Source organism: Cladophialophora carrionii (genome assembly GCF_000365165.1).
Source record: "Cladophialophora carrionii CBS 160.54 unplaced genomic scaffold supercont1.4, whole genome shotgun sequence".
NCBI classification, from domain to species: Eukaryota; Fungi; Ascomycota; class Eurotiomycetes; order Chaetothyriales; family Herpotrichiellaceae; genus Cladophialophora; species Cladophialophora carrionii.
In genome coordinates this window covers 1,842,296-1,861,093 of record NW_008481829.1, presented here as the reverse complement: position 1 = coordinate 1,861,093, position 18,798 = coordinate 1,842,296, and the positions used below count along the sequence as shown (strand labels likewise).

Genomic DNA, 18,798 nt, shown 5'->3' with positions numbered 1-18,798 from the left:
CCTCTGTTCACGTACCAAGACCCAAGGTGACCGTCCCGAGCGCCAGAGTGCCACAGGCCCAGTGTCATTCATCAGTCATATCCCCATCCCAAAAGTCGATCCTTTTGAACACCCAAGGACCCGGAAACGACCATTAGTATAGACGAAGTAATAGCTCAACCTGTATGCCTCTCCCAAGAGCGCCATCATCTCTACTGTGCCACGTCCAGGGTCAATAACAGTTCCACGACAACATGGCTCCTCTCGTACTCCGGGTGCTGTAGCACCAACTTTGGTGTCCGCGGCGCGTTTCCGAAGTTCTTCAGTCCAAGCCCGTTCAGTCCTCCTCCTAACATCGCCTGCGTCTGCGTTTGCGCTCCTCCCGAGCCTCCGCCACCGTCATCCAGCAGCCTGATGTCTTTCCCTGCAATGACCTGCTTGAGCCTGCCATTCTGAGCGTCCCGAATCTCCACAAAGTCGTCGTCAACCAGGATCAGGTACTGGTGGTAGAGGCACGCCGCTTTGGCGCGGCCGACAAATTCCATCACGACTCCTCTCGAAATGTCTCCATGTTTGTTAACGTAGACGGCACATTCCTCAAAGGTGACGAGGAATTCCGCTTCCCCGAGCCTGAACATGCCCAGCGGTTTCAGGTCCTTGATCCGACTTGCTATCGAACTGAGATGTGCTTGTGTCGCTGCCTCGTCACTCCTCAAGTTCGGCACGCTCCAGGTCTGCTTCTTCTCCAGCGTCAGGACTTCCACGCCTCTCGCTGTCGATATGGCCAAGCTGGACTGGAACAAGTTCAAACCATAGCACTCGGCCGGGATGTAGAACTCGTCGTACTCGCGGAAGAATTCAGTCTGACCACGTCTTGTCGAGGATGGGAGAAAACGTGACCGGCTGGTGGTGTTCTTCTGCAGGACGGGTTCGAGGACTTTGAATGTTGACGCTATTCCGTCGCGCTTCTTGTAGAAGACTAATGTCCGCTCCTTCATTCTGCCCGTCACGAAAAAGCCGATATCCTTGGAGCCGGACAACTTCTGCGGCGCTTTTCTGCTTGACGCGTCATTCTGTGCGACCGGATTGCCAGTGGGCGGACAGACCACGTCGAGATGATAGGCAATGAGGGCTTTGTCGGAGATCAGCAAGAATAGATTGAACTCTTCCAGAACTGCAATTTGCGTCACTCGCTGCATTTGGATGGCCTGGAATTTCGTTAGCCCTGTAGATCACCGGTTCGTCTCGAGGTCAACTCACCCTGACCCACCCCCGAGAATTCTGATACTCGGAGATGTACACGCCATAGTCAGTTCCTATCGCGCACATAAGCCGGCCGTAGGGTTGATTGAACACTGTCGCACAATTGACGGGAGCTCGACAGACCGGTGCAGGTCGGCCTTGTCCCTCGAACTTTTTCTCGGCTTCTTGAACGGCCCTGTCGAGGGGCGTGCCCTTGATCAGAATGCGCTTTGCAGGATGGGTCAGACCTTCGTAGGCGAAAGCGGTGTCCGCCAACACCCGCAATTTGAACGGTTCGGCGTTCTGTTGGTACAGAGACTCGGCATGTCTTGTTTTGGCTTGAATGATGGCTTCACACCAGTCCTGGCGGTTTTGCGCGCTGGGAGCGTAGAGAGTGTAGGTCTCGGTCTTGCCGAGGTGTTTGACCCGGAAAGGGTACATGATCTTCTCCTCTTTCGAGTTGCCGCTGTCGAGGGTGGTGATAGGGACCATCGACTGGCTGGTATTGCCCGATCCGACCGAGAGATTGGTATTTGTATGTATTAAGGGTCCTGGGGTGCCGCCACTGGCGGTAGACTGTGCCCTGTTTAGTCGACTGTCAGGTGCTACTTGACCTCGGGGCGCTGCGACAGTGGTGACCGCTCCAATTCCTTTCATCGATGATTTCACGACCGCAGGGTCATTTGAGCTTTCCAACATGAGCAAATCCATAGGGATTGGGACTTTCGAGACATCATAATAGCCTTCCCTGCGATCTCTGGCGAGAGGCTTCGCCAACACCAGATAGTGATCGAACAGGATAGCATGCGTCTCCACCCACTGGAAGCCTTTCCCTCCTGCACGCTGCAAGTCACCACGGAAAATGATTTCTCGGCCCAGATGGTCGAGATTGAGCTCCACCTCTTTCTCCATTGGCGGACGAAGTCGGAGTTTCGTTTGCATCTCGATGAGCTCCATCTTCTTGGTCATCTCGGCAAATTTCGAATCACATTCAAACGTCGCGGCCCGGATTTCATCCAGCGCAAAGGCAAGGCTGTTCTTTTCCTCCGAGTCTTTCAGCATGTTCTTCTGAACGGTGGCAAGTAGCAAGCTGTAGCGCTGCAACCTCGTGATTGGAGCTTTGAGAAAGTTGTCCCAGCCAAGTCGGTTTGATTTCTTGTTCTCTCGCGCGTGATCTAGGAACGATTTGAAGGGGATGTTTCTCTCGGCTTCACGGCGCATGAGGTAGTCTGCTCGGGGGAAGTTCGAGGCGTACTCCACGTATACAGGCCGTGCCTTTCTGATCCACTCGCGGAAGATGTCGCTGAAGCCCACGATCCAAGGTCCCTGCTCCGTCTGTCGATACTTGAGCTGACCCAGAAGATAGTCTTGGTTGACTTTCTTAACCTTATCCACACCGCCGAATACTTCATTCAAGAAGTTCTGAAGCTTCTTCGTAGGTATGATAGGCGGATTCGCAGCAGCCAGCCGGTCTCGATAAAGCTCCCTGAGCACGTCCAACTGGCTGATGAAAACATCTTCACTGGTGACAATTTCGTGCAGGACGTTTTGACGTTCGATTTCCTTTTTGTCGTGAGTCTCAATGTCCTCCTTTTTCAGCTTGTAGAACGTCGCCCAGTCTTCCGACTTCTTCTCCACTGGCAGTGCGTCGAGATCAAGCCTTTTGAGTGTCCTCATGCAGTGGTACGAGTAACACCGGCCCTTGGTGTGATACAAGTGTAATTTTGAAGAGTAACATCCGCTACCGGTCAGCTGGTATAGAACCCCGGACAGGGTGCCTGGGCCGAATTTGACCCATTCCTCGTCCTTGACAAGAGCATTCGCGTCCAGCATCTCCTTGACAACACGGTCGCCTAGTGCTTCAGCTTCCGTGATGTACATAGTTGGGACCTTGTTCATGAAGAGTGCGACGATGCCCTCAGCAATGTTAGCCTCCTTGAGATCGACTTCTTCTTCGGCCAACTCCTTGATCCAATCCAAGATCGAACTGAGTGCCCATGGTTCCAGACACTTCTTGAACTGATCATTCGTGAGCTTGGACGGATTGTACCGCTTCTTGGGAATGGCTGGCAGGTCCAGTGCGATAGCGGACTGCGGACTGGCGATGTCGTACAAGTCAGACATCGGTCGTCCCTGCTGCCGCAGAATTCGTTGACGATCTGCATCTGTTTTCGATCGATAGACCTGTTCAGTTACCTTGGGAGCGCTCCGCGTGCTTGACAAGGAAGTGGACCGTGGCACGGTTATCGGGCTAAGCAATGAGTTAGGATAAGCATCCGGAGCGGTCGGATAACTACGAGTATTGCTTTGGTCATAATGAGAGAACCGGCTTTGCTGCGTGTGAGTGCTGCTAGGCAGCAAATGCGGAAGCCGCAGGCCAGGATCTGAGTGCGACGGAGGAGGCGGGAGAGGTCGCTGCTGGCTCATTCCGGGATGGAAGAAAAGATCGGGCATATCATCTCGAGGGCTCGAGCTCGCCGAAGTCCGACCAGCTTCTGCATCTATCAGCGTTGATTCGTCTCCATCTTCGTAACTCAGTCGCCTTGGGTGCGGGCTGGGCTCCGTCAAGCCGCCAGTGCCTCCGGTATCTACCCGAGCCACGTTCTGAGACGGAGAGAAGGGATGATGGCTTTGCGCAGAGGGAATCGACTCGAACCCACTTGTCTGCGATTCTCGTCCTTCTGAAGACACGGCAGAGCTGCGCACTGAGTCCATTCTGGTATTCAGACGACCGTACAGCTCACTCTGCGGCATGGCTGTCGCGGCTGCTGCGTAATTGGAAACAACCTGTTCACCATAGGCCATGTCGGGTGCATAACCCCCTCCCGCAAGACTCAAGTCACCATAGCCCGCGTAGTCACTATCGCTGCTTTGCTCCTGAGACGACAGCCTAGCAGTTGTATCATGCGAATGTGGCTGGGAGGGGAAAAGAGTAGCCGAGCCACTACGTCGGCGCTCGTCTTCCGCCCGCTCTTGCTCGTCGAGTGCTTGCATGGCCGCCAGTCCGGCGGCAGCTTCCGCGTCACTGTCATCAGAAAATGCGCCATAGTTGATGTAGGCGTTTCCTGTTGAGGCGATATTGCCGTTCAGATGGGTTGGGGTTTCGTCTGGCGATAATAGCGGCTGTGGTGATGGCTGCACCTGAACATCTTGGCCTCCGTCTCTGGAATGGCGAAGTCTGACATCACTGCCAGCCCTTATGTGTCTGGAGCTCTGCCCTATCGCATTATCAAGCTCGCCCATCAAATCGTCATATCCTGCCGAAGGCGTATTCAGTGCGCTGCCCCGACGATCAGCGCCAGTAAAGTAATCACTGTCCGACTCAGGTTCTGACGGAAGACCTGGCAGCGACCGACCCTCCGGATGGCGGCCCAAGGTATTCGTTCGTTGGGGAGACCGGTTCGACGGCTGCCTACTTGGCGGCGTAGGTATGGAAGGCTGGGGTGATGCAGACTGCCCACTGACGTGGCTCGCGAAAGACGAGTTGCGGTTTATATCAGGAGACGAATACGCGCTCAGGGAAGAGTAGGCGACGGACGAACCAGTAGGATACGGATATTGCTCTTCCGGTATGCTGCTGTTTCTTCCATGCGGCGGAGGTGCAGGAGCAGGAGGGGAGTAAGGGGACGAGACCTGCTGATGTCGAACGGGATATTGCTGAGCTACATCGTGCTGGTAGGCACCGTACGCTTGGGGATTGGGAAATTGGACATTCGGAGGAGGCGCAGGTGCCTGGGACGAAGAGTAGTTGTAATGGGAATTCGCATCGTAAGAGCTGTAGCTGTTGAACCCTGTGGGGCGACGGGCGAGGTCTGGACTGCCGTATGCAGCGGGCACATATGGCTGGTAGGTGCTCGTAGGGTGGGCGGAGGGGGGGTTTGCATAGAGTTGCGGATTATATGTGTTCTGCGGCTGCTGGTGGTATTGAGCGGGATTGTACGGTGCATGGGCGGGCACGCTCGGGGGTTGATATTGGTGTTGGTAACCAGCCAGTGCGGCATGTTGTGTGTTGGATCTGAATGGCACAGCCCCCGACGATTGTATGCTGGCGGACTGCGACCTGTTCACAGGCGGGCTTGCTCCTGCAGTCGGCGGAGCGTACGAGGCAAGTCGCTGCGCTCCCCACCGCGGATCATGTTCTCCGTCAAGGTATCGCTCATCATCTCCGGCATCGAAACTCGGTGCGCGCTGTAGCGATTGGGGAGGATACATCGACTGTGATCCATAAGGCGCGTTCTGACTGGCCGAAGGGTGGTTGTTCGAGGCGTAGTAAGGAGAGGGCTGTCCGTTCGACTGGTAGCTGGCCATTTTCAGCGCACCGAATGTCGAAGGTGCTCGGGGCGTGAAGGTGCAGAGTTAACCCAAGGTCGGCTCGGGATGACGCCGGGCATGTTCGAGCATCAGCAGGATTGACGGTACCATTCACTATGCTGGGAATGGTGATGGGCGACGCAGAGTCATGGGTTGTGACGATGGCAGGTTGGATCGCCTCGTCGAGAGGTAAAGGCCAAGGCAGCCTCAAAGAGGACTACTACCTCTGCGAACGAATGTGCAATGACCGCGGGCGCCGTCGAGGACTACCAGACGGATACGGGGAAGGGTGTCAAGACGCGAATGTTGAGTTGAGGAGACCGAGATCCATCCGCAGGACGTTGAATGGTTAGATGTGGTTGAAATGTGCCAGCGAGCGATTGTCGCAAGACCTGGTGTCAGCCAGCGGAATCGCAGTTTGATACTCCGTACGGTCGGAGAATACGAGGAGAGAATAAGGCTGCCGAGGAGCCCAAGGCGGCCAGAATAGGGCTTAGAACCACATGATTGGGCGCCCGTGCGACCCGTACAGGCGACGCCAGCAGAGCCTGATCTGCTCCGGGGCTCCTGGGCGGCCTCTAGCCTGGAACCCGCCCCAGTCTGACTGTGCACTCTGTGCCACTGAACCGGGACTCAAGGCGAGAGGCGCTGGACGGATGTGCTTAAATAGAGCCCTTTATGCAACATCCATCCTGAGAAACGGGCAGGATGCGGGATGCTTTGCGATTACAGCTCGCTCTCACTACAGTGTAATGGACAAATGTACTCGGTTTGTAGGTAGGACGGTACGAGCACACTTCTTCTGAACGGCCTCTTGCTTGACGTCCACGTGCGGCAGCTGCACGCCGAAGTTGCCACTTGCGAGAGCAGCTCAAGCTTTAGGTTTCCTTCTGTTCTCGCAGCGTCTTCAACACTCCTTCCGCTACCCTCACTCCTTCAAGACCGGCCGGCAGGCCACAGTAGACTGCAACTTGCATCAACGTCTCCCGGATCTCTGTCTCGGTGACACCATTGTTGACGGCGCCCCTCACATGCACGGCAAGCTCGGTCATGCGGTTGAGAGCGCAAAGCATGGCTATATTCAACAAGCTTCTGGTCTGGCGGGTCAAGCCAGGACGTGCCCAGATCATGCCCCATCCCACCTCCGTGGCGAGGTCTTGCATCGGCCGAGCAAAATCAGATGAGTTATTCTGGAGCGACCGCTGAACGTGTTCGGAACCGGCAACCTCATTGCGGATCTGGAAACCTTGATCATAGAACAACTTATGGGCTTCAGCCACTTGGTCCGCTTGTGGATTGGCCATGGTCTTAGGAGACGATATGATGGGGGCGGCGACTTCGATACCAACAGTTTACCAGAATAGTTGAGGATATCGCACAATCCAAAATTCACATGGACTTATGTCGAGGAACTGGTGGAATGAGAAGAACGGGGAGAGTCAGCTTGTGGCGAGAAGGCGGTTCCTGGTGCAGAGCCTGGAGAAGCCCCACTACGGTCACTCTGTCACTGCTGGTGTTGTCGCTCAAAGTCCTGTCAGAGACATCGGCTACTCGTAAGTCTGGGTGGCATGGTCCCCTAAAACTTTCAGCTCGTCGTGCCTCGCGATTAATAGGCGCGCTTGAATAGTGCGGGGCTACACCGACACTTGCGGGCAGCATGCTATGAATCTGGCCATGCGCTTTGTAGGGGTTGAGGCGTATCTTATGTAGGGACCACTGTGGTCGTCGGCTCTACGTCCAGTCTACGTAGAGAGTCAAGTTCTTCTGACGTCGTTATCACTTGCAATCAACTCTGCTCCGTAGATTCACTCGACATGGCAGCACAAGGACTGCCCCACCTCTTGCTGCTGGCCGAGGCAACCTCATCAAGGGCATCATCGTGGTGGTTCTCCACATGGAGACTGTCCGGAGAAATCCCCATAACACTCGGCACACGTTCGAGATCGTCTTGGTCTCCTGATATGAGAGCAACGTGAAGGACAAGCGCGGGGCTTAAGTGGTCCCCTGACAGCTATAAGAAACGAAGGCAGCGGAAGAACTAAGAGCGACGTCTGATCTCAACCCTCTCCGAGTTCCCTTCATCGCGGCCCTCTCTGCTCTAGGATATTCGACAGACCTCCAAGATGGCGAACCCCGAAAAGCCTTGGGTGATTGTTGTTGGCGCGGGGCCGTCTGGTTTGCTACTCGGTCTGATGCTCGCGAAGAAAGGCGTCGAAGTGCATGTTCTAGAGGCCGCTGCTGAGCTGGACGACTCTCCTCGTGCGGCGTACTATGGACCACCGGCTGCTCACGCATTACGAACCGCTGGAGTGATCGATGAGATTCGAAAAGAGGGTTTCGACCCGGTGACGATGTGTTGGCGGAAGCTCGACGGTACCTATCTTGCTGGGATGGACAACAGTCTAATGCACGATGATCCCGACCGGCTAGCATGCCTACCGTTGGCACAGCTCGATCGATTGCTCTACCGGAATGCAATCCAACAGCCGTCATTGAAGGTGTTCTTTAACCACAAAGTGGTGGACCTCGGCCAGGACACGGAGAAGGCATGGGTGGACGTGGAAACGCCCGAAGGGCCCAAACGGCTTGAAGCAGCTTACATTGTTGGCTGTGATGGTGCTTCGAGCACGGTTCGGAGAAAGTTGTATGGGTCAGAATTCCCCGGTTATACGTGGGATAGACAAATTGTGGCAACGAATGTAAGCTCAGTGAATGCGCCACAAGACTCCTTTCTCTGACGCTGTTTAGGTGGCATATCCCTTCGAGAAGTACGGCTACGACGACGCGAATTTCTTCATCCATCCCGAACATTGGCACATGGTTGCACGCCTCACCAAGAACGCCGATGGCAGCGGTTGGTGGCGCTGCAGTTATGGTGAAATTGAAGGCCTTTCCAGAGAAGAATTGATCGCCCGCCAGCCGATGAAGTTCAAAGCCATGTTCCCCGGGAATCCGGATCCTGAGCAGTATGACCTTGCGGCTATCAGTCCCTATAAAATCCACCAGCGGCTAGTGAAGAGTATGCGGGTAGGCAGATTCCTGCTGGCTGCAGATGCTGCCCACAGTAAGCCCACCACCTACTCACCTCCTTGGACTGGTGCTAACACTTGACATAGTCTGCAACCCGTTTGGTGGCCTTGGACTCACGGGCGGTCTCGTTGACGTCGAAGGGCTATATGAGTGTCTGATCGGCGTATACGAAGGCAAGGCCGATGAGAGCATCCTCGACAAATACTCTGAAGTTCGCCGGGAAAAATACCAGACCATCGTGGATCCGGTCTCCACGGACAATATCAAGCGTTTGTACTCGCAGGATCCAGAAAAGGCACTTGAAACCGACTCCTTTCTCAAACTCCTCAACGACCTGAAAGACGACCACAAGGCGCAAATCGAGTTTATGCGATCGCCTATGGCACTCATGTACGACTTTACTCAGCATTACAAGACCGGGGCGGCGTCAAATGGTGCTCAGGAGAGCAAGAACAGTGCTACCTCGCACGTCGAGCAGGTTGCAGTGGTAGGTGCCGAGTGAAGGTTGGTGGAGACAACAGATACCCGTGAGAAGTAGGAATTGATTGGTAGCGGCACACTCATCTGGTCGAGCTTCGGATTCATCACTTGCCCTGCGAGAAGGCGTACTTTGTTTGGAGGCAGTGGTTTTGGGAGCATGGTCACGGCCAGTGATATTTTGAGCATGGCGAGCTCCGCCAAGTTCATCAACACGTTGCATGATATACTGTGTACTGGCCGCAGCCTGATATGAGGCGCTTGGTGCGCTTCCGCGTTGCCGCCTTGTGTTATGCGTCCCCCAACAAGAATACATGTGGTGAAGGAATCGATTGTCGAGATCCTCGATATTTGCTAGCGCCAGATCCAACCCGGCTGCCGATGCTGGGCTCGCTGGGCAGCACCTACGTAGTATGACGTAAGTAAGCGAAGGCTCTTGATTGACCCGGGTCAATCGCATCTAATCTCATCTCGCCGCTCGCATGGCTGTTTCTGCATCAGAGCAAATCCGCAATTGAGAGATTCTTCCTGACTGCAGCCTGCGCAATTGCAGACATCTCAATCCCGTTATTCCTCCTCAGCCAAAGGCTGCTGGACCGCGACTGCTCCCTTTGTCTTTGACCTTTCAAGCGTGTATACAAGTGTGCTGGTGCCGACTGCGCCATCCTGCCTCACCCCTCCTACTCGCAATCCTCTCCATGTCCTAACCAATCGTTGGTTCGCAGCTATGAAGCCCTCAGACCATGGACCGCTGCTGCGTCGCAAGTCCTCAACACCGCACTACCAGACCTTTGGGGGTATATCTCCTCCCAAATCGCGAGGGCGGCCCCTGTCCGACTCTTCTAACTCCTCAAATCACGACCCGCACAATGGCGACGAAGACAATCACCGCAGCTCTCCTTTACCAAAGAAACAGATGGCCATCCTGGCCATCATAGCACTGTGTGAACAGACAGCCCTTAACTCCATCAGCCCCTACCTGCCTTCTATGGCCGCGTCGTTTCCTGAGGTGAAGCCTGGTCAAGTGGGTGTATATGTGGGAACAATAGCCTCCGCCTTTGCCCTGGCGCAGCTTGCGACAAACTTCTTCTGGGGTTGGCTGTCGGACCGCATTGGGAGGAAACCCGTCATATTGATGGGCACGTTCTTCACCGCCATCTGCTTTATTGCATTCGGATTTGTGAAAACACTGCCCCAAGCCATCGCAGTACAGGCTCTGATGGGACTGTTGAACGGAAATCAAGGTGTCGTTTCAACCTGTTTGGGCGAGATCACGGATCGCAGCAACCAGTCCAAGGCTTTCACGTACCTCCCAGTTCTCTACGGTCTCGGAGGTATTACGGGTCCTGTTATTGGTGGTGTGCTAGTCACAGAGCGGGATCCTTTCAACAGATCGAAGCCGAGCAAATACCCATTCCTCCTTCCAAATCTCCTCTCCGCTGCGATATTGTTCGTGGATTTGGCCCTGACGGCCATCTTTCTCGAAGAGAGCCTAGAGGAAGCGCAGTATCTCCAGCCTTTGGGCAGAAGGGTCAAGAACTTGTTCACTTGGATTTGGCAATTCACGTCTTCCAGCAGGCCACACTACCTGAAGCACAAAGGCAAGAAGATTAGCCAGCCCCACGTTAATGGCGTCGAAGACGTTTCGGAGGATGAAGACGCAGAAGGCGACTCCGACCCCACCAGTTTCTTCCCTGCGGCAGAGGAGTTGAAGAGCAGTGATGTTCTCAATCGGGATACTATTTTACTATTGCTGACCTATCTCATCTTTCAACTATCGAACATCTCTTTCAACTCGCTCTATCCTATCTTCGCACAGGCCGCACCCCCGACTGGAAGGGGTCTTGATCCGGAAGAAATCGGTCTGTCGCTGGCCTTCGCTGGAGTGGTCACCATTCTATTCCAAGTCGGTATCTTCGGGAGGTTGCGGGACCATGTGGGCAATAGATGGGCCTATAGAGCGGGATTGGCAGGGTTCGTGATCGCTTACGTCCTCATGCCCTGGGTTGGATACAAAAATGGCGCCCACGGCCCTGGTGGGACGAAGGGTATTGTGTGGTTATGGATAGAGATCTGCGTTGTCCTTTTGATCAAGACGGTTGCGGCCGTCGGAGGCCTGACTAGTGCTTTACTACTAGTGAGTCACCTGGAAAGCAGAAGTGAACCACCCTACTGACGGCGTACCTAGATCACCAATTCAGCTCCAACCCACTCTGTGCTCGGAACACTCAACGGCCTGGCTCAGACGCTATCAGCAGCCGGTCGAGCAGTTGGGCCGTTCGTGTCTGGCGGTCTCTTCAGTCTCGCCACCGAAGTCTCCCCGAAAGGAGAAGCTCTCGCGTTTGGTGTCTTCGGCGGCGTAGCTTTTGTCGGGTTTTTGCTTAGCTTCGGCATAAGATCACCGAGTCTTGAGGCTGAAGGCTGGGAGACCAGTGATGAAGAAGACGACTCTGACAAGTCGGAGGACGAAGACGCGTAAACGCCCTGCTGTCTTGGTTGGCGGCCAGGTGTAGGACACTTCAATATTGCAGTTGTATAGCAGTCTCCAGAATTGAGCGATGGCGTATAATGATGACATGGGGTATGAGCTATGAAAACATGGAGGTATACAGCAGGTCTACTGTTAAGAGGAGACATAGATTACTGCCTATATGATTTGGACCGGTGACCGCTACACGGACGAGGACAAACCGACTCTCATGGTGACCGAGCAAGATTTCGTGCCGGCAGTGCCTTCGATGCTTGGACTCTGCGACAATATGTAACGACCTCGACAGCCGCCATTATGTTTCTGGCCTGATCCATCACCCAGTAAACATTTAGACCTCTTTACCGACTTGGCTCACTTTGACCGCACTTTCAGTTTGCTCTTAAAGCTAGAAACCACCAGCACGATGTTCACCCTTCCTTCAGCACGCCGATTCTTGCTCCCAGCGGCCGTCATCCTCATACTCCTGGTTATTCTCCGTGTTCTCGCAGACACAGGATCCCTCAGATCATCGCATGATGCACTCCTCCAAGCGGCGCTACAGAGAGAGCTCTCCAACAGTGCGAAAATCACCCTCCTCTACAACGCGTCTGCTCATCCTCACCTCTCTGCTGGCCGTAAGACCACTTACCGCCCGCCGTCACACGCGCTGCCCCTCCCACTGGCTCACCCTGTGATCAAGCAGTTCACGCACTGCCCCATCCCAGCGAACGAGCACACCTCGCATATCCGACTCCCTGAGATTCTGTACAATATCAGCCTCACCCCGACTTCAGCCTCATCTGAACTTGACAAGCGGGCTGAAGACCAGAACGGAGGACAGCTCGATTCGCCGCCCACGGCCAAGACCAGCACGACGCGTTTCTTCAACCCGGCGATAATCCCCTTGCCCTACTGGGCGCACCCGGCGCGATATATCCTCGTTTCCCGCGTCGTGACGTCGGGCTTCCACCAGGAATCGCAGATCTGTCTCGCGGACATTTGTCTGCCTCAACAACAACAACCCTCCTCCTCCTCCTCCTCTGCATCCACGTCACAAGGTCAGACTCACCTCCCGCCTGACACCCGCCCGTGCACGCCCTCGGATCATTTCCACCTCGGCAGTGGTGGTGGTTTAAGGTGCGTTAGCGAGCCGCTCAAGATAAACATCCCGCCCACGCCGGCAGAGAAGTGCGAGGACGCGTGGCTCGCGTTCCCTGATATACCTGGATTCCACGATCCTAGGGTGTTTTGGAGCGACAAGGGGGAACCGTTGATCCTGGTGAATAGCGCGAGTCGATATGGATGTGTGGGGCTTTGGATTGTGGACTTGAGGGTCGTTTATCCAGTACTTGAGACGATCCTGAGTCGGGAGGACAGCGCTCTGGGGGTGGTGAGGAGAGATAGCGGCGGAGAGGAAGGGAGCGAGGTGGCAGGGAATGGTGTTAGTCTTGGGTTCAAGCCGTCGATGAGCTATCCTCACCTCACAGAGATCACTAGGAATCCGCGGGGGAGTCGGGCCAGCGTGGAAAAGAACTGGGTGTTGTGGTTTCCGAGTGGTGAAGAGGCGTATGTGCAATATGACCTGTTGGGTGATCCTCTGCTGAGTAAAGACGAAGCTGGACTGGAGGCGGGACAAGACCTAGAAGGGCTCCCAAGACTAGGCCTCGGAGGGAATCAATCGCAAGATTACCGGTATTCGAATGTCACGAAAATCACGGGCCATGCGAATAACTCGACGACGAAGCCAAGGACGAAGGAAAGGAGAACATGGATGGAAAAGGAGAGGCGCGGAGGTCGAACATTCTCCAAACTCATTGGCAATGGCTTCACCACACCGAACCTTACTCATCCACATGAGCAACCCTGCTTTTCAGCAGAAGAGGGGGATTTTGAAGACTCTTTCGGCAGTATCGGCCACTGGCACCAGGGCTCCAACTCTTTGCGGCTAATATTGTGCACGAGAGCACAAGCTCGCACCGATCCAGCGTGTCGAGATGACGATTATACCGATGACGACAATACCGGCGGTGAGACAACAGGCGCCGTGGCAGGTGGTCGCTCAGTACACTTTGCGATTATACATCGGAAGTTCAGTAACGAGCTGGACCTGCCACTGCGCTACGAGAGGTACGTGGTTGTGTGGGAGGGCAGAGAGCCATTTCAGATCCTGGGTGTCAGTCGCTTGCCGTTGTTGATGAGGGACGAATGGGCGAAGCCATGGACCAAGGACGAAAACTGGCCGGTCAGCGGAGAAGCAGAGCTAAAGAGAAAGTCGAATGCAACCATGAGGATGGCCGACAGAGGAGGAGGAAGCAAACTCATGAGACGGGGCATACATGAACGGGAGATTGGTGAAGACGACGGGTTCGACAAGAGCCCGGCGTATTTTACATACACGCCGAGTCTAGCCTGGACTTGGAGCCCACATTCTGCAGCCGCCAACCAGGATCATGAGAACGACGATGTCGATTACATGTCTCAGCTGGGAACTGGGTATCTGGGAGACGACGTACTTGTTGGTATTGGTCTGGACGACGTGAATCAGGCCTTTGCTCGAGTCAAGGTAGACAGCCTTCTGAACTGTCTGAGGCTGTGCCCTGGTGTTCGATTTGCTGAGGAGGCAAGTTGACTTGGCTGCTCTAAGTGAGCCTAGACGGTGGATGACCTGCGTATGATCCTGGACCAGCACAGTTGTGGCCAGCAGTAATTAGAACCGGCGGAGAAACGATTGAACGAGGACTCCCACCCTCAGATTAGCTCTCTTGTGTTTGCTCCGACAGCCAGAAGGAAGGGCGGACACTTCAACAGAGGCGTATGCCCATCTTCGGCTGTCTCAACTTTGGCTTTTCGGACTTCTCTCTTCATCGGGTGGTCCTCGTTCAGTCTGCTTCCTTCTCTCTCTCGGGCTCGCACGTCAGTCGCCACTCTTCAGGCACTGCAGCCATCCTGTCCGACTCGACAGTTGAGCTTTCTTTCTCGTGTGTCCATGGTGCTCAACCTGGCTCTGGTGAAAACCTTGAGTATTTGATGCGACCGCAGACATAGTCGAATTTCCGCTGCGGCATCAGGGGGCACTCGACATTCAACAGCCATGGACTGAAAGGACCTACGAGACGACGAGAAGTCCTAGCCCAGCACACAGCCCGCATCGCTGCGCGAAAATTGAGGCTCAGATTGAAAACTATAAAGTAGTGGTAGCCTCATCAGCGGAAGGTCAAAAGAGCAAACGTACGGGCTGACGCTGCGTTCTGTTGAGAACAGAACCGGTCGCAGATCTGCCACAGACGCTTGTGTCTTTCGACCAGCGAGTTTGACCGACTCGTTCGCCTCGGACTGTGCCAGAGTCTTCATTGCCTGGTTGTGTGCATGGATATGACTTCCTCTTCTCTGCGCTTGGCTCTCTTCTCTTTGGCTGCCGGACGTGACGCACGAAGATGACGCGCACATGATTGCCATGTGTTGGCAGTGAGTGTGCGAGATCGAGAAAGGCTCAGCCGTGTGAAGTGTGCTTGACTTCAAGCAGCAAAAGGCGCGTAAACCGTTCGAGAAAAGCTCGGCGGAAGAACGAGGGTGAGGTCTTATCCTTGCTCTCACAAGCGGAAAACGGTCTCGGGAGGCTGCATCCCTTCGATCTCTGTTCTGGAAGTGTCACCGGGCCGTAACAACCGACACAGAATGGGTACGAAACAGGCTTGGGTTTGCTGCATGTAGCCTTCCTGGTCGGGCGTGCCGTGCCCTCGACCTGTTGTAGCTGTAGTGAAGAGTTTGTTTCGGCATCGAGACTCGGCCTGGGAGCAGTGAGGCCTGGATTCTTTGTCTGCGTCGTGGAATGTATGAGATGGATACTGACCTTCGAGATGTAGAGACTGAAGGTGCGAGACACTGGCAGCAGCCTGCCGACCAGCTTTTGAGATGTGGAGAAAGCGTGTTCTGCTCTCCACGCGATCCTTGTTCATCTCGGCAAGCACCATTCGTGATCTGGTTCAGTTCGATCTCAAGGACGGAGGACTGTGGCAACGACATCACGCTAGCGAGATTCTTTCCACCTCGGAAGATCTCTTTCATACTCCTCTGGTGCAGCAGGTGCTACACGTGGTACTGTATCTACTATGGGTCTTGCTGGAGACGATAAGAACCAAAACCCATCACGCACCATATCATCCTCAGGCCGCATCGCCAGTAAATTCTCAGAGATCAAGCGGTATTTCACCGATGCGCCGAAGATGCCCTCGAATCGTACAGCAGCGGTTGCATTCGGCGACAAACTGAAAGATCCAAAGTACAACCCGAGTCATCCTACACGAAGCTGTTGAGCTGGTCGAGGGCTCTCGAGCAGCCAAAATGCTACCGGGCAACAGTGAGAGGCAATGACGAGATGTCCCACCCTGAAATCTTCTCTGTACCTGGGCATCAGGGTCAGGACGATCGCAACACGCACCTGTCTTGTCCGTGGTGCGACTATGGGACAGGGACTGTGTACACCCAGAGACCATGTCGTGTGAGGCTCACAGAGCATTCGCGTATTATGTAAGCGGCGTCGCTTCAAGACTCTCCATTTGGCAACCGCCCGCCAATCCTTCCGCCGCTCCCTTGTGTCGTCTGGGCGAACGTGTCCTTCCCCTCGTCCCAGACACGAGATATTTCGGGTCTTGTACTTTTTCCAGGTTCCACGGTTGGTCTCTAGAGAGACTCATCCACTCTTTAGAGCCCCTTGAACTGTAGGGCGCCGGTGGCGACGGGCTCCCTGACAGAGGGAATCATGGAGGCAGCCCCGGAAACCGTCACTTACACCGCCGGCGATACTTCCACTCCACCTGACCTGCGATTCTTGCACTTCAATGACGGTTTGTACACACCTTGCCTCGGAGCCTTTCGCTTGTCGCCTGCACCTCCACCTAGTAACGCCGCAAAATCCAGTCTATCATGTCGATGCCTCCTCTGCCGAACCAGTAGGCGGCGCCGCTCGCTTCCAGACCGTTTGCAACTACTACCGCAACCATGAGCGCTTCTCAGGTCAACCCAAGCTGCTCACCCTTTTCTCTGGCGATGCCTTCAATCCCAGCCTGTAGGTTGTCCTTCATCGTCACGTCCTGCGTCGGCAATCCAGACGTTTGCCCGGTTGAGACAGGGTCTTGATACCCCGTTTTCTCGGTGGATCCCAGTCCCGACGAGTCAGAGACCGATCTAACGTTCTTGCAGTGAGAGCAGTATCACCAAAGGTACGACTCGCTCCTCCACCAATGCCACCTGAGCACGTCGATTGACAGCAACAGGCAGTCACATGGTGCCCGTACTCAACCTACTTGGAACTGATGTCTCTTGCGTGGGAGTAGGTGGCGATCCAATTTCTCTGAGCACAATCCTTGCTGACCTGTGCCGAGAATCACGATCTTGACTTCGGAGTCAAACAATTCCGCAGCCTCGCACAAAAATGCGACTTCCCGTGGTTGCTGGCCAATGTTCTTGGTTCGGGTATTTTCCGGTATGACAGGATGCCTACTGACGAAGGACTCCAGATCCACAGCATGGTCCAGACGTACCGTTAGGCAAGGCACTCAAGACGGTTATGCTGACAGCGAGCAACGGCATCAAGATCGGTGTCATTGGCCTCGTTGAACGCGAGTGGCTTGACACGATCAACTCACTGCCCCCGGACCTCGTCTACAAGTCAGTCTCGGCTACGGCGAAAGAGCTCGCACCTAAGCTCCGGGAAGACGGTGCAGAGATCATTATCGCATTAACGCACCAACGAGAACCGAATGACAACAAACTCGCCGAAAAGACGCCGGAAGGCTTAGTGGACCTGGTCCTCGGAGGCCATGACCACTATTATCAGCACTCTCTCATCAACGGCACCCATGTCTTGCGCTCCGGCAGTGACTTCAAGCAACTTAGCTACATCGAGGCACGGCGGCGTCCTAGCGACGATAAGAAATGGGATTTTCATATCGTGAGGCGCGACATTGTGGCGGATATTCCTCCCGACGATGAAATGGCTCAAGTCGTCGAGAAACTGACAACATCCTTGAAGGACAAATTGGAGAAGCCCTTGGGATATACCGCTTCTCCCCTAGATGCAAGATTCACCACGGTTCGGTTGAAAGAGTCCAATATCGGCAACTTCGTTTGTGATCTGATGCGCGTCCACTACAATGGCGATTGCTGCCTCATGGCATCTGGCACGATACGGGGAGACCAGATATACCCTCCAGGGGTCCTGAAACTGAAAGACATTATGAATTGGTAAGTTCCATCAGCGAAGTCTTTCCAGGAACTTTGCTGATCCCATTGTGTCAAGCTTTCCGTTCGAGGATCCAACAATCGTGATACGAGTCACGGGAGCCGCTCTCCTCGCAGCACTGGAAAACTCAGTCTGCGCTTATCCAGCTCTCGAAGGCCGTTTCCCTCAAGTGTCGGACATTGAGTTCGAGTTCGACCCTTCCTTGCCCCCAAACCATCGGATCAAATGGACCAAGATTGGTGGTGAGCCCCTCGATCTCGAACGCAAGTACGTCCTTGTCACACGTGGCTACATGGGCCGAGGCAAAGATGGCTTCGATTCGTTGCTGGTGAAGTCCGAGGGCGGTGAGGCCGAAGAGATTGTTTCTGAAGAGAATGGCATCTTGATCAGCATGATGCTGCGACAGTACTTTATGTCTCTGAAAACGATCGGCAAATGGAAGCACTGGGGGAAGAGTCTAAGTCGTCACTGGAACGCTATACACGAGGACTTGCATGAAACACATCCAGTCGTGGAGCCCAACGTTAATGCGGGCAGATCGAAGCCGGAAACCACCAAGACAGAAACAACCACACCATTGGACGACTCTGAAGATGAAGCTGACCATCTTGTGCCGGCTCACAGGGATAAATTGAGCCAGAGGGAATCGCTCATCGCGAGGAAGGTGACCCGGAAATGGCGGCGACTTGCTGGTGTAAGGGACGAAGCAGCGTGTGTCGATCCTATGAATGAAGGGGAATTTCACATCGACTGGACCCGGGTAAGTGCTACCAAATGATCTATGCCGTCCTGTCCGAAAAGGAGAGAGAGTGCCGTAGACTTGCATATTGACAGCTTACTCAGGCCATTGCACCGCGATTGGAGGGACGGATTAAGATAACAAGGACGTCAAAAGCCGGGGGATAACAATCCTTGAAGATGGTCGTCTTAGCAAAGCAAACAAGGGCCAGAATGTATTGCCGGCTTGAGTGAGTTTGAATTCGGAGTTGTTCATCCATTGCAAAGCACGCGAGGTCACTACCGAGAGAGACCGACGAGGGGGTATTTG

At 54.5% G+C, this 18,798-nt stretch overlaps 6 protein-coding genes across 6 annotated transcripts; 4 read left to right on the top strand and 2 right to left on the bottom strand.

Annotated features, from left to right (window-relative positions):
- Positions 1-191: 191 nt before the first annotated feature.
- Positions 192-5,529, bottom strand: G647_05327 (uncharacterized protein; the record flags this gene model as incomplete). Its single annotated transcript, XM_008729658.1, has 2 exons — positions 192-1,187; positions 1,240-5,529. The coding sequence occupies 2 exons, from the start codon at positions 5,527-5,529 to the stop codon at positions 192-194; spliced, it is 5,286 nt and encodes a 1,761-aa protein (XP_008727880.1).
- Positions 5,530-6,410: 881 nt separating this feature from the next.
- Positions 6,411-6,836, bottom strand: G647_05326 (uncharacterized protein; the record flags this gene model as incomplete). Its single annotated transcript, XM_008729657.1, has 1 exon — positions 6,411-6,836. One exon carries the CDS (start codon positions 6,834-6,836, stop codon positions 6,411-6,413), a length of 426 nt encoding a protein of 141 aa, XP_008727879.1.
- An 819-nt stretch (positions 6,837-7,655) lies between these two features.
- Positions 7,656-9,064, top strand: G647_05325 (uncharacterized protein; the record flags this gene model as incomplete). Its single annotated transcript, XM_008729656.1, has 3 exons — positions 7,656-8,231; positions 8,281-8,596; positions 8,649-9,064. The coding sequence occupies 3 exons, from the start codon at positions 7,656-7,658 to the stop codon at positions 9,062-9,064; spliced, it is 1,308 nt and encodes a 435-aa protein (XP_008727878.1).
- A 702-nt stretch (positions 9,065-9,766) lies between these two features.
- On the top strand, positions 9,767-11,518 carry G647_05324 (uncharacterized protein; the record flags this gene model as incomplete). The annotated part of the gene is made up of 2 exons (XM_008729655.1): positions 9,767-11,176; positions 11,228-11,518. The coding sequence occupies 2 exons, from the start codon at positions 9,767-9,769 to the stop codon at positions 11,516-11,518; spliced, it is 1,701 nt and encodes a 566-aa protein (XP_008727877.1).
- Positions 11,519-11,933: 415 nt separating this feature from the next.
- On the top strand, positions 11,934-14,138 carry G647_05323 (uncharacterized protein; the record flags this gene model as incomplete). The annotated part of the gene is made up of 1 exon (XM_008729654.1): positions 11,934-14,138. The coding sequence occupies one exon, from the start codon at positions 11,934-11,936 to the stop codon at positions 14,136-14,138; it is 2,205 nt and encodes a 734-aa protein (XP_008727876.1).
- A 2,130-nt stretch (positions 14,139-16,268) lies between these two features.
- Positions 16,269-18,528, top strand: G647_05322 (uncharacterized protein; the record flags this gene model as incomplete). Its single annotated transcript, XM_008729653.1, has 7 exons — positions 16,269-16,353; positions 16,427-16,574; positions 16,709-16,728; positions 16,783-16,838; positions 16,891-16,975; positions 17,026-17,752; positions 17,808-18,528. 7 exons carry the CDS (start codon positions 16,269-16,271, stop codon positions 18,526-18,528), a joined length of 1,842 nt encoding a protein of 613 aa, XP_008727875.1.
- Between the last annotated feature and the right edge of the window lie 270 nt (positions 18,529-18,798).